The sequence below is a fragment of the Capsicum annuum genome, chromosome 2 (genome assembly GCF_002878395.1).
Source record: "Capsicum annuum cultivar UCD-10X-F1 chromosome 2, UCD10Xv1.1, whole genome shotgun sequence".
In the NCBI taxonomy this organism is placed as follows: Eukaryota; Viridiplantae; Streptophyta; class Magnoliopsida; order Solanales; family Solanaceae; genus Capsicum; species Capsicum annuum.
In genome coordinates this window covers 113,169,838-113,184,361 of record NC_061112.1, presented here as the reverse complement: position 1 = coordinate 113,184,361, position 14,524 = coordinate 113,169,838, and the positions used below count along the sequence as shown (strand labels likewise).

At 34.5% G+C, this 14,524-nt stretch overlaps 1 protein-coding gene across 1 annotated transcript; it reads right to left on the bottom strand.

The window, feature by feature from the left end:
- Window positions 1-70: 70 nt before the first annotated feature.
- On the bottom strand, window positions 71-3,133 carry LOC107858993 (pentatricopeptide repeat-containing protein At4g21300). The gene has a single exon (XM_016703837.2). It carries the CDS (start codon window positions 2,897-2,899, stop codon window positions 338-340), a length of 2,562 nt encoding a protein of 853 aa, XP_016559323.2. The 5' UTR covers window positions 2,900-3,133; the 3' UTR covers window positions 71-337.
- Between the last annotated feature and the right edge of the window lie 11,391 nt (window positions 3,134-14,524).

The following is a 14,524-nucleotide window of genomic DNA, read 5'->3' as shown; positions in this document are numbered from 1 at the left end:
GAGTTGGTGCTCAATTTGCTCTCACATTTGTCCCTACTGATTACTGGAATTCTAAGATAGAAGCCTTAGGTGATGAAGAAAACTGCTAAATTCAGGACTTTACTTTGTTACAAATGCGCATTTCTATGTATTCTGTATGAATGAATCAAATGAAAGAAACAAAAAAGAAAGACTACAATGTACATGTCAGAAGAAGAATTTCCCCCTACTTTAGATCATTATTCACTTATAAAGTGGGTCAAATATAATCAATGCTGCAACACAAAGATGAAATGTCTATGCTACCTGAAGTGTGGCTCTATTCATTTGCGGTGGTTAATCGTGAATTTAATCAGAATCAACAGAGTTCTGGGGATAATGAATCTTGTATTTGACGATCAATATGAGGAACATAACCCTCATTTTGCAGCTCCATTAGAAGATTATCTAATAAAAGATATATCTCAGCAGACTGTGGGTGACTCGCGTCAGCAGCAACAAAAATATGAGTGCTATTGTTTACTTCAGTCCAGCTGTAACCGGGTACTTTCTGCACTCCTCTTTCCTTCATCATATGACGAATTTTGGAAACCATATCCCATTTACCGGCGTTAGCATGTAGATTTGATTGTAACATATAGTAGCCGGAATTTTGAGGGTCCAAGCTCGAAAGATGCTCAGAAGCCATTTCAGCAAGCTCAGTATTGCCATGTAAACGACAAGCCCCAAGTAATGTCCCCCAAATGCCGGCATCTGGAGCAAATGGCATGCTCTTAATCACTCCAAATGCTTCTTTGACGAGACCAGCTCTTCCGAACAAGTCAACCATGCATGCATAATGCTCGGTTCGGGGTGTAATTCCATATTCCTTAGTCATGCAGTTGAAGTAGTGTTTTCCTTCTTCAACTCGACCAGAATGGCCACAAGCAGATATGATTGCAAGAAAGGTGACATGGTCGGGCTGGAAACCATCTTTTATCATTCCATGAAATAAATCCAGACACTCCTTAAGTCGGCCATGATTTCCATAAGCTGCAATAATACTGTTCCATGATACTTCATTCTTGTGTGCCATCAAGTCAAAAACGCACCAAGCTACCTTCAAGTTTCCACATTTAGCATACATATCTATTAATGCACTTTCCACAAAAACATCAGAGCTTAATGCACTTTTCATAATGAAGCCATGGATCTCTTTCCCATAATGGAGAGCTGGCAAATTTGCACAAGCAGAAAGAGTGCTGGATATGCTGACACAATCATACTTGGCTCCATCTGCACCCATCTGGTGGAAGAAGTCAATGGCCAATTCTGGTTCAGCATTCTGGCAACAGCTCGTGATCATTGAATTCCAACAAACAACATCTCTTTCAGACATCCTTCTGAAAACTCTTTGAGCAAGATCCAATCTTCCACATTTTGCATACATGTCCATCACCGCACTTCCCACATAAAGTATTCCTTGAAAGCTGCGCTTAACAGTGACACCATGCAGTTCCTTACCTAATATCAAAGCAGCCAAATTAGAACAAGCTGGTAAGGCACTTGCTAGAGTAACAGGATTGGGCCTCATCTTCTTACTAAGTAACCATCGGAAAACATCTAGTGCATCAGAACTCATGGCATTAAGAATATATCCTGAAATCACAGCAGTGCAAATAACAACATCCACAGCAGGGCTGCAATTAAATATGTTGCGTGCTGCCTCAACATTCCCGCACTTAAAGTACATATCAATAATGGCATTCTTTAAGAAAACATCAATAGATACATCATGTCTCACAATATAGCCATGAATTGCCTTCCCCAGGTACAAATCTTCTGACATAGAAACACACGGGAGCAAACTGGCAAAGGTGATAGAGTCTGGTTTGACACCAGTAGCTACCATTTCCTGAAATAAATCCAGCGCCTCATCCATATACCCATTCTGTACATACCCTCCAATCATCCCATTCCAAGTCACGGCATCTGCTTGTGGCACCAAGTCAAAGATCCTGCGTGCATCAAACATGGAACAGAATTTTGCATACATTGCAATCAATGTATTGGCTACCAGAGAATCCATTTCAAACCCACATCGCGCAACAAGCCCATGAATCTGACAACCAAACTTAACCATCGTTTCCGAGGCACAAACAGAAAGAACACAAGCATATGTTACTGAATTAGGCTTAGTTTCACTTTTCCTCATGTCCATAAACAACCCAACCACATCATTTACTGACCGTTCATCTTTAGCATAGCCATTAAGCATCACATTCCACAAAACACTATCTCTTCTAGACATTTTATCGAACAAAAGACGAGCATCATCCAAACAACCACTCTCAGCATAAAACTTAATAAAACCACTCCCCACAAAAACATCATCCTCAAAACCTAATCTTCGTACCAACCCATGTACCCATTTACCTAAACTCACAACATTTAAACCAGCACAAGCCTTAATCACATAAGGAAAAGTATATTTATCAGGACAAGTACCAAAAACCAACATCTTAAAAAACAAGAATATTGCTAAATCAAAACGACCCATTATTGTATACCCTCTAATCATCCAATTCCAAGGGGAAGCATAACACAACTGAAGCTGAAAAAACAATTTCTTGGCATCAATAAACCTGTTACACAAAACATACATTCCCAAGATTCTTGTACCAAGAATACCCAAGTTGTTAATTCCATTTACAATTACTTGGGCATGAACTTGCTGTCCTTTACGAATAACAGGACCAAGATCTTGCCTACAAGCAGTGCAAGATTCCAAAATTGGAGCTAGTTTTGATGCTAAAACTTGTTCCGTGCAGTGAAAAACTGAGTCTTGGGTAAAATGGGAATTGGGTTTTGCGGAAAATGCAGCAGCGACTGAGATAGTCCTTGTGTAGATTGAACAGATAGTCTTTCTTTGAAACAACATTTATGACTTGGGTGTCCCTCTTTACCAGGCTTACTGTTTTCCTTTCTCCATTTTTCTGTTATATCCTTTCCAACATTCTCACTTTTTTTATAAGTGTATGGTTTTATTATAATTAAAGAAAATGATGTAATAACATTTGTTTAATAAGTGAAAATGCTAGTAGTATCTTACTTCAATCTCACATGAATGCAAACCTCTTTTACTATTACTAATCGAATAATCTGTTGTCCCTGACTTTTTAAGGCTGTGAAAACAGCCAGAAATGTAAGGATAAAATTGCATGTAATAGTGTCATCCTTTATTCGAATTCAACGCATAGCGAAAGCTCAGTACACCATCCTTTTTATATTATCTATCAGCGGTTTAATAGTTGTGGGGAATGAGGCGAGGCATAAACCCAAAACACGAAGCATAAGTTCCATGGATTTACGAGGCGTATCTCAAGTATCTTCAATTTTATAATTTTATTACTAAAAAAATAAACAACAATAAAATTTCAAAAATTTTGCAAATAAATTTACATAAATCACCAATAATATAGAAAAATAGTAAGTAATTATTTTCTAGAAAAGTTGCTTTCTTTATTTATATATTCAAAAAAAATACTATAGCATAAAGTATAAATATCACTACACCATAAATCAAAGATAGATCAATAATAAATACAAAAATTAATGCCCAAGACATAGTTTTTACGCCCGGAATATACACCCTATGGATCTACAGCTTTCATTTACGCCGCGAAGCATTTTTGGTATGGCCCGCCCCAAAACGCCTTTAAGAACACTGCTATCGTGTTTACATCAATTGCAGGAATTATCACACTAACCTTGTTGGCATTGAATCATAAGGAGCTATTCTTTACTTCTCTCCTTATTCTCTTCATGAAGTTTTTCCCTTTAATTAATGATAAGTCTCATTTTGTTGTTCCAGAGGATTTATTTCTGGAGAGTTGCTAGAGGATACAAAACATCTGTTCATTACACCATGGATGGATATAAAAGAGTTAGAAGGGATGGTTTTTAGGTACATGTACAAAAATAGTTAAGATGGAAACAAAGAATGTCAATAACATGAACTGGAAAAGTTATTCTGTTTATGGTCAATATTAGTAGTAGCTATTATGGTGACCAAATTTCTAGCAAACTGCCATATAGGATATCTCCTTCAATTCAGTCCCAGTGTAACTATATATTTACATCTTCCCAATTTGCAGAATCCAATTCGACCATAACTTGATTCTCAAGCACTCTTTATAGGTCCTGTAAAACTCTCAATGATTTAAAGTAAACCAAATTTCATTCTTTCGGACCTGCATGAAATTGATGCCAATATACTTACCCATTTAGCGAATTGCACCACCATAAACGAATTTATACAGCAAGAGCTGACAACAAAATGATGGACTCAACAGCCCCTACTTTCTCATGCTACTCACATTCTGTGCATCTTCACAGCACATTTCTCAATGGAGGAATTTGCCGTGCAGAATTATTATGGTTACGTACATATTCCTTAACATGATAATGCTAACGGTATTCGTTGTATTCTTAATTTGCTGGCATACTTGCAACGTTTCTACTGATATACAAAGGAAACAGCCTCTTGAGATGCAACTATTCACATGACAAGCATCTGAGGATAGTAAAACTCTAACTATTTATGTCTATAGAAGTCAGGGAAAGCATAAGACAAATGACAAGAAGGCCAAGCCAAGACGGACAACTTGCTAATCGTACAATACAAAAGCCAAGTTACTGGCTTTTAATTCATCATTCAACACACAATCAAAGCCACTGGCATCAATGCACATCTTGAAAACACTCTCTTGTTTTCTATCTAAATTGCTGGTGGACATGGAGAATAGATTCCAGGCGAAACCTAACTGCAGTCTGCTGATGCAGCTAAATAATAACCGGAGGAAACAACGTTATCAGAACCCAAGTATTTACATGGTGAAGGGAATTGGACCAGGTCACCTATGTGGGTCAATCCTAATCCATCTAAATGAGAAATAATAAATAAATATATTTAATTTGAATTAAAAGGATGAATAGACACAACCAGACTCTTCCTGAGGCGGTGTGTCGCTCTCCTGCATACAACATTAAGAGAAACAACAGACACAACATTCTTATCCTTCCTCCTCCTCTAATTCCTCTCAAGTTTGCGTGAAGATTCTTGGAAAGGATTCATAGACCGTGATCTTTCAGTGTAGTTCGTGTTTTATAAATGTGATTGCACTATTAGACTAGTGAAACATATTCAATGATCCTGCAAACTATGTGTCTGATTAGATTCTTTCACATGGCCAAAATTTCAGGATGGCATCCTCATATTCCTTAGAGCATCCAACGGGTGTACAAAGACTGAGGAACATAAATTCTTATTTCACTTGTTTGGTAAGTATACTAGTATAGGGATGGAAAATCAGTTTCCTCTTAGAATCACTTGTTTACTTGAATAAGATGGAGAAAGGTATGGTTCTCTTGTATCTATCCTGCTAATTTTATCAATCCCTTAAAAGAATCTTCACTGAATTTTAACTATGACATGAGAAAATTTTCAAAAGATAAGGTGTTTGAAATAAAAGAAAAAAGGCCTAAATGAATGATGATAAGGGCTTAACCTACTACTTTTGCACCTTATGGAGTATAAATTTAGTGAGAATACAAATGCAAAGCTGAGATAATTTGTGTCCTTAGAAACTTCTTGATACATAATATGTGCAGACTTCATCAGTGCATCATTTTTTGGGCAAGATTAAAAGACAACTACTTAATTTGAGATCTAAATATACGAAAAGTAATCTACTATTGATCTCATATACTGAATGTGAATCTGAATCAGCAAAAGCAAGCAAGCCTAGTTAGTCATTCTGCAAACAAGCAAAGAAGGAAATGCCAAAAAATAAAGAAACAATGCTCACATTTGAGATTGAAAAAAAAAAAATAGTTCATGAGATTCCAAAACACAGAATTTTACACATACAACATAAAACAAAGCAAAATTCAGCTTTATTACCAAAAACTAAGAGACAAAATCTTTTTCGTTTTTGCACAAATTATTGATCAAAGTCCCAAATACAGTTGCAGAAGAAAAGGACCGAACGAATGTAAAGGAATTACCATTCTAAGTCAGTCTTTTTTCAAAATAAAAGTGCAACTTGCTGCCCTAAAACTCCTGCTACGTGGGTTCAGGAAAAAGTTAGATTTTGTGGTCTATTATATACAGCCTCATCTTATGTTTCTATAAAAGATATTTTCATGACTTGAATCTTGTCACATGCAACAACTTTACCATTACTCCAAGCTTCCCATTCGAAATAATACTCAAACAGACAACCAAATTTCTTTCGGCCATGAAAAAATAAAATAACATCTACAGTATTTCTTTTAATTTGATCAAACAGATAACCAAATTTCTGCTTCTTCTTTATTGTTTCTTTCATCTCAACACACAATGCACATCATAGTCATTTGTTTCACTACCAAGACACACACAAAAAAAAGACTTAATTATATTGAAGAGATTGGACATAAACGTCTACTCAAATCCAAAGGCTAACAAGTTGTATTAGTATAGGCCATTATTGATTTGCCGATCCGTCAGGTATCTCATTTTTGTGGGCTTTTTCTTGCTCCTCGGTTTCACTTAATCTTGTGGTCCTGTCTGAGTGAAAAAATTGAGGTCTTGTCTAAGTGAAAAAATTATTAAAAAATTTAAAAGTTATTTTTTAAACGGAGTAAAAAAAATAGGTAAAATAAATTGAACAAAGAAAGTATTTAATTGGCTCTAATTGTTTCTCGTAAATAAATATATTTGAACTCCATGTTAATTACTCTCTTCCTTTAATAATATTTGCTCACTATTAACTTGAAAAGTGGGTTAAAAAATAACAAATAATAGGGATTGTTTTACCATATCACTCGTTGAATATAAGAAATTTTAATCTTTCAAGACATTGAATGATGAATAACATTTAATAATAAGGATAAATGGATGGAAATGAATAAATTATGGTTTATATAAATTATACATTGATATTCAAAACTGGAGAAATAATATTGAACATCATTTTTTAGTGAAGTGGACAAGTACTATTGAACATAAAAGTAAATAAATAGATTAAAATTGATTTCGTGGACGACCAAGAATCACTATTTGGTGACAAAAAAATTGATTAATGGCCTATTTGGATTGATTTTTTGCTTATAAATTCAAAGTCATAAGTCATTTATTTTTATCATTTTAACTTAAAACTACAGGCGCTTCTTTTTAAAATTTTATTTGAATACCACAAATATTTAAAAACTTTTTTTTAATTAAAAAATACTTTAAATAAATCAATTCAAAAATAATCTAATAAGTACTCCCTCGGTATAATAATATTTATCCATTATAGTAAATATAGATTTACAATAATATTTATCCAATTTTAAAAATCAAATAGATAATGTATCCTTTCCTAACCATTTTATCATTTTTCTACTATATAGAAAGGTCAGTGGCAAGACGACCAGTGGCTGTTTGAAAATTCTATCTTTATCTAAAGGTAAAATAGTAATTACAGTCATCAGTAAAAAGGACTCTAGAAGTATCCAGATTTTCTTTCTCATCTCTAAAGAAGAAAATAAACAGACACAATCGACAGAACCATCTGATCTCCATAATTCTCTTGCGTTATATGTATTTATTATTTTCTTCTGTCCAAGTCTACTCTCATACATGTTGCTTTACCTTGGTGTAGTGAAATTTTGGTCATTGTTATATTTTTTAAGCCTACAGAGGAGCTTCGAAAATCTTTCTGCTTCAAGTTTTACCTAATCATCAGTAAAATTTACAAGGTAATGAGTATCGTTTGATATGTTGGTATGATTTTTTTTTCGTTTACTGAACTCTGAATCATATGTCGTTTTATGGATTTTATAATAGCATAAGAATGCGGACAAGCAAAAAGAGACGAGTGATGATCAAATTATTGTATACATTAAAGTAGAAGATGAAATCTTTCACGAGGTACCAACTTTTTTTAAATTTTCTGTTTTGCCTGTTTGCGAAATGTCTTCGATTCTTCCTTTTATTGCTTCTTTAGTTAAGCTCTTGGTCCTTCAGTTTTCCTTTGCATAGAAAGCTGGTTAGGACTGACGAGGTAAGTGTTTTTTCTGTAGTATCAAAGATTTTATGTATTTTATCGAGGTGATTTATATTTAGTCTATATATATTGATTTGATGCAAAAGAATACACCAATAAAGTGTCACTCTCACACATACTAGAATCATTCAATTGGGATAGAGGTTAAGATAAATTGAAGGTACTACTGTATCACTTTATGGATCTCTTTCTAAGAACGATGGTTTGCATTTATAAAACAGTAATAATTTGCCACTCAGTGCTCAAAATCTATAGCTCGAAACTTTAAAAGTGCAGTTGTTAACTATCTGTTAAGAGACCATGTGTTGGCTTTTTGGATCACACTATAAACCTTTTGTAGAGTTTCATGTATTGGGAAAGCTAACCTATTTAGAAAAAGGATATAAAATTATCCCATGGCTTTGGTCTAATAGAAAGAACGTTGAGCTGATGTGTGGGTTAGATGTATGTCACGGTTTTAAACCTTACAGGCAAAAGCTTGTCATTTAAGTGGAGAAGGGTAGAAGGATAAGTCTATTATCCACCGAGATTTGAATAGTGTGGCCTATGCTACAGTAAACAATAAAGTTTGTTGATGTTATTAAGTCACTTAGTCGAACTAGGAAACTATAAGGAAAACGAGGCTAAGGTTATAAAGTAAGGTCACCTTAACAGTAGATGGAAAGGTTCATTATCCATCGAGGCTCAAACCATTCTCCACCGGCTCTCGAAGATCCTATCAAAAGGGGAAAAAAGGGAGTGAGGGCATTACAAAATTATCCTATGCCTTTGGTCTAATAGAAAGAATGTTGATCTGATGTGTAGGTTAGATGTATGTCATAGTTTCAAATATTACAGGCCAAAATCTTTCATTTAAGTATAGAAGGGTAGACGGGTAAGTCCATTATCCACCGAGATTCGAACAGTGTAGCCTATGCTACAATAAATAACAAAGTTTGTTGATGTTATTAAGTCACTTAGTCGAACTAGGAAACTCTAAGAAAAGAGAGGCTAAGGTTATGAAGTAAGTCCACCTTAAGGGTAGATGAAAAGGTTCATTATCTATCGCAGCTCAAACCGTTCTCCACCGACTCTTGAAGATTCTATCAAAAGGGGAAAAAAGGGAGTGGGGGCGTTGATTTGAATCAAAGGTATAATGCTATCCTTTTGTTGTATGACCCTGGTTTTTTGGAACTAGAGATATCTCTTTAAAGACAAATCTCCTATTCCTTCTTCCATCTATGGATGAGTTGAATAGTTTAATTTTAACATTGTTTTAATTCTTCTGATTATATATAATCTATGCTATGATAATGTTATTGTTTTTTTTATTACTTTTCTATTGCTCATTGCTAACTGATTACTAATCATGATTGAAACACTTATTCCTTTCCTAACATTGCAACTGAAGGATTACCGGCTAACTGACTTGGTAAGCTGGACATAAAGCAGTAATCTAATTTTTTGGCAGATACGAGTTGATCAAGTTTGCATCACATCTATTTTCAATAAAAATCATAAAGCATTTATGTTGGTTTTTATTAATTATTCTGGGAAGTATGTAGCCTGTGAATACTTGCTTTCTTAAGTTCCTCTCAGAGACAATCTCCGCTTGAGTCAAGTCTACTTTTTTTTCTTATTAATCTGCATATATAATATCTTTGTAAGGGTTTTCCTGAATTTGATTTAAGTTCTGGGATTGGATTTTATAGGGATATAGGTCTGTGTTTGTGTTGTAAAGGATGTTGATCAAGTGAGTTAACAGGGGAAGAGTGAAGCATGTTGTCTGTACTAAGCTCTCTAATTCTTTTTTAGCTAATGGTGTCTTGGATACTCAGGTTGGTTTCATGTGTTTCCTTTATCTAGGGTTGTGTAGGGTCTGCATACACTGACCTCCCCAGACCTCAGTTGTAGGAACGTACTAGGTATGTTGTGGTTGTTATATGGTAATTACAATAACTACATGTGCGTTACATGACACATCTTTTTTCTCTATATTTAGAATGACGGAAGAAAAAAGTAAACCTGGTAGATAAATCAGCTCCACCCTCTCATTTAAAAAATAAATTTGCCTTCCTTGTGGCTTCACCATGAAAACCACTACTTTGTGGTGATCATAGTAATGCCAAGTATTATCTAATTGTTCTATCCATGCTTTTTGTATTTTCTTGAAGAAAGCCATTCTTATAATAGGTGGAAAGACACTTTTTGTAAGCAAAGTCCCATTGCCAAGCTATCCTGATGATCTTGATGAGCGTCATGGACTTACACAGAAAGAGGTATAGTACTTCTACTTTGCTGTTAGCTTGTGAGAATATTTTTTCACTTATTGTTACTAATGATTTGCTTGTGTTGATGGTTTTAGTTAATGTATATCTTAACTATAATCATACTAATAAATGAATTAATTAAACTGTAACCATCTCGAATATAAGGATACGTGCAGAGATTGAGGAAAGAGTTGGAAATCTATTGAGTATTTCACATGACACAGTAGCTGCTGGGACTTCCTCTTCAACATCTGGTAATTCTGCCCAATTATGATGACAAATATGAGCCCGTGCGTATTTTATCCCTTGCTAGCTCTACTCTCCATGGAATGAACATAATTGCGGGTGTTAATTTGGTTCTGGAATTTATAGCGCTACTTGTACTTGTCATAAGCTTGGCTATTGCTTCTACTTTCTGGCTTGGTTGCACTTCAGGATTGACAGATGAAGCTGAAAATCTAACTGGGGGTTGTTTGACACTGTTGTAGCAACTATGAGAATGCTCAGTATAGCAGCGTATGTTCTTACCATGGATATATTTCGTTCAATAGCTAATAATGTTAGTGGAATTATTGGAATGAGCCACCAGGTGATGCAAATGTTTCTGAGCAAAAGCATGAAGTTGTGACTATGCACATGGTAGAGAACTATTTGAGAGCATTTGATGCAGGAAAGTTCAATGAAGATGAGGTAGAGTTACAAATTATTAATTTTGTCCATTATTAGTCTCACATTGACAATCGATATAAAGGATTATGAAGAATAAATAAATTGTAATGAATGGCTTCTTTTATACTCCCTCCATTCCATATTTAATGGATCATTTTATTAAAATTAGTTATCTTACATTAATTGGTTAACAAAGTGCAACTTTGGTGATCCTCCACAATCTAAAACTAGCGGCACATTTGGAAAGGTGATGTGATTAAAACCGTCGCTTTTGTTAGTTCATTATTTTTTCATTGCTTTTGTGTCTTTATTTTTGTTCTCATACTATAGCACTATCTAAATCAAATTTCTGATTAATATGGCACATATATCAAAATCAAAGCTAAACATGCATTCTTCTTAATATCAAGTCCAGTGTTCAACGATAAGAGAGGATTATTCTATAATGTGAAGTTTGAAAGTGAAATTTTATCATAAAAGCCAATAAATTTCTTTTACTAGAAAGAGAGGTATAAACCAGAAACAAGATATTGAAAGTGTGACACATAATTAGTGATGGCATATTTGTGGCTAATGTATATGTAAACTCTACAGAAGTTACGAAGGAGATACAGAGCATCACTAACATTTTAGTAATATATTAGCTTTCCCTTAGTGTGGTGAAATTTGTGTCATTCTTATGTTTTTAAACCTACAGAGGAGTTCCAAAAGTCTTTTTGCTTCAAGATTTACCTAATAAAAATTTATAAGGTATTTGAGTATATTTTTTTTTCAGTCTAATGAACTCTGAATCATCTATCCTTGTATGAATTTTGTAATAGCATAAGAATACGAACAAACAAAAAGAGACGAGTGATAATCAAACTATTGTATACATTAAAGCAGCAGATGAAATCTTTCACGAGGTTTCAACTTTTTTAAACTTTTTTGTTTTGCCTTTCATCTAAAAGTTTCTAATTCTTCTTTTTAATGCTTCTTTAGTTAACCTCTTGGTCCTTTAGTTTTTCTTTGCATACAAGCTGGTTAGGACTGACAAGGTAAGTGTTTTTTTTGTAGTATCAAAGATTTTATGTATTTTATCAAGGTGATTTATATTTAGTCTATATATGTTGATTTTCTACAAAAGAATACACCATTGAAATGTCACTCACACACATACTAGAATCATTCAATTGGGATAGAGGTTAAGATAAATTGAAGGTTCCACTGCATCACTTTGTTGATCTTTTTCTAAGAACAATGGTTTGCATTAATAATTTGCCACTCAATGTTCAAAATTTATAGCTCAAAACTTTAAAAGTGCAGTTGTTAACTATCTGTTGATAGACTACGTGTTGTCTTTTTGGATCACTCTACAAAAATTTTGTAGAGTTTTATGTATAGGGAAAGCTAACCTATTTGGAAAAGGGTACAAACTTGTCCCATGGCTTTGGTCTAATAGCAAGATCGTTGAGTTGATGCGTGGATTAGATGTATGTCACTGTTTTAAACCTTACAGGTAAAAGCCTGTCATTTAAGTTGAAAAGGGTAGATGGGTAGGTCCATTATCCATTGAGATTAGAACAGTGTGGCCTATGCTACAGTAAACAACAAATTCTTTTAAGGTTATTAAGTCACTTAGTCAATCTAGGAAACTATAAGGAAAGGGAGGCTAAGGTTATGAAGTAAGGCCACCTTAAGGGTAGATGAAAAGGTTTATTATCCATCGAGACTCAAACCATTCTCTACTGGCTCTCGAAGATCCTATCAAAAGGGGGGAAAGGGAGTGGGGGCATCGCTTTGAATCAAAGGTATAATGCTATCTTTTGGTCGTATGACCCTGGTTTTTCGAAACTGGTGATATCCCTTTAAAGACAAAACTGTTATTCCTTCTTCCATCCATGGATGAGTTGAATAATTTAATGTTATATTGTTGTAATTCTTCTGATTATATATAATCCATGCTATAATAATGTTCTTATTTTTTTATTACTTTCCTATTACTACTTGCTAATTGATTACTGATCATGATTGAAACACTTATTCCTCTCCTAACATTGCAATTGAAAGATTACTGGCTAACTGACTTAGTAAGCTGGACATAATACAGTAATCTATTTTTTTGGCAGATACGCATTGATCAGGTTTGCGTCACATTTATTTTAAATAATAATAATAAAACATTTTTGTTGGTTTCTATTAATTATTCTGGGAAGTATGTAGCCCGTGAATACTTGCTTTCTTAAGTTCCCCTTAGAGACAATCTCAGTTTGACTCAAGAAGTATTTTTGTTGGTTTCTATTAATTACTCTGGGAAGTATATAACCTATGAATATTTGATTTCTTAAGTTGCTCTCATAGACAATCTCAGTTTGACTCAAGTCTACTCTTTTTTCTTCTTAATCTGCATATATGATATCTTTGTTAGGGTTTTCCTAAATTCAATTTACGTTGCTGAGATTGAATTTATAACGCCCTGAATCTGGTACCTGAAACACTATACGGTTCCCATGACCCCAAAGGATCACAAGCTAACCCATGACTGATATCTGCACTTGTACACTACATAACATTATGTAAAATGCGGAAACATGAACTGTAGGTCATAAGGTTCAAAACTGATAAAACACCATAGGACATAACATCTGGGATGGGGTATAAATACCCAAAATAAAGCTGTCTAAACTTGCTGTAGTCTGAAAAGCCTCTAAAACATGACTGTCTGAATAAAGGAGTTGATCGGATATGTCCCCCAACTAACTCCGACTACTGAAATAACTAAGTAGTAAAATAATGAAATAACTAATCATATCATCCTCAAAGGATGAGGACTCACTACTGACCGACTGCTGTTATCTGGAATTTACTGATGCTCTGGAAATCGTGTCTCTGAATCTATGGTATAAAATACCATAGCACATATACGTTAGTATGATTGAATGTACTGGTATGCATGTGAGGTAGGCTGAATGCAAAGGGTTCACATGCATGAACTATACTAACTGATTGGGTAACATGAATGTGAAAATGCATGCATGAATACATAATAACTGTAATTGAATTCGTGATAATATGATTATTGAGCCTGAGTACTGATAACATGAGATATCGATAACTGTATAACTGAAATAATTGATATTGTGCGACTGTATCTGACAATCTAGTTTTTGATAGAACTAGCTGAGTTCCGTACTATTCTGAGTTGACTGTATCTGACAGTTCTGAATTTTGTAGAACTATCTGAGTTCTATTACTGAGACTGAATGACTGTATCTGACAGTCCTGATTCTATAACTGAAACTGTGGGAAGTAGTCATCTAACTGACATGCCCCAAATAACACAATATAGCTGAGTTGGGGTCCAATTTGTAACCCCAATTGGAAGGCTATCGATACCGCGCCACTGGTAAGGACAATCTGTGAGTGACCCTCATATAATAGGTAACTCTAGTGAGAACGGTGGGAACCCTCATATAACAGGTTAAGCGACCTCATCTATCCTCATATAGCAGGCTATGATGTCTCAACTTATGCTGGCTATGTAGTTCTGGAAAGCAAGGATTGTTTCTAAGA

Excerpts from the sequence above, each read along its gene's own strand:
- LOC107858993 (XM_016703837.2), bottom strand. The coding sequence starts at position 2,899 with ATGTTGTTTCAAAGAAAGACTATCTGTTCAATCTACACAAGGACTATC.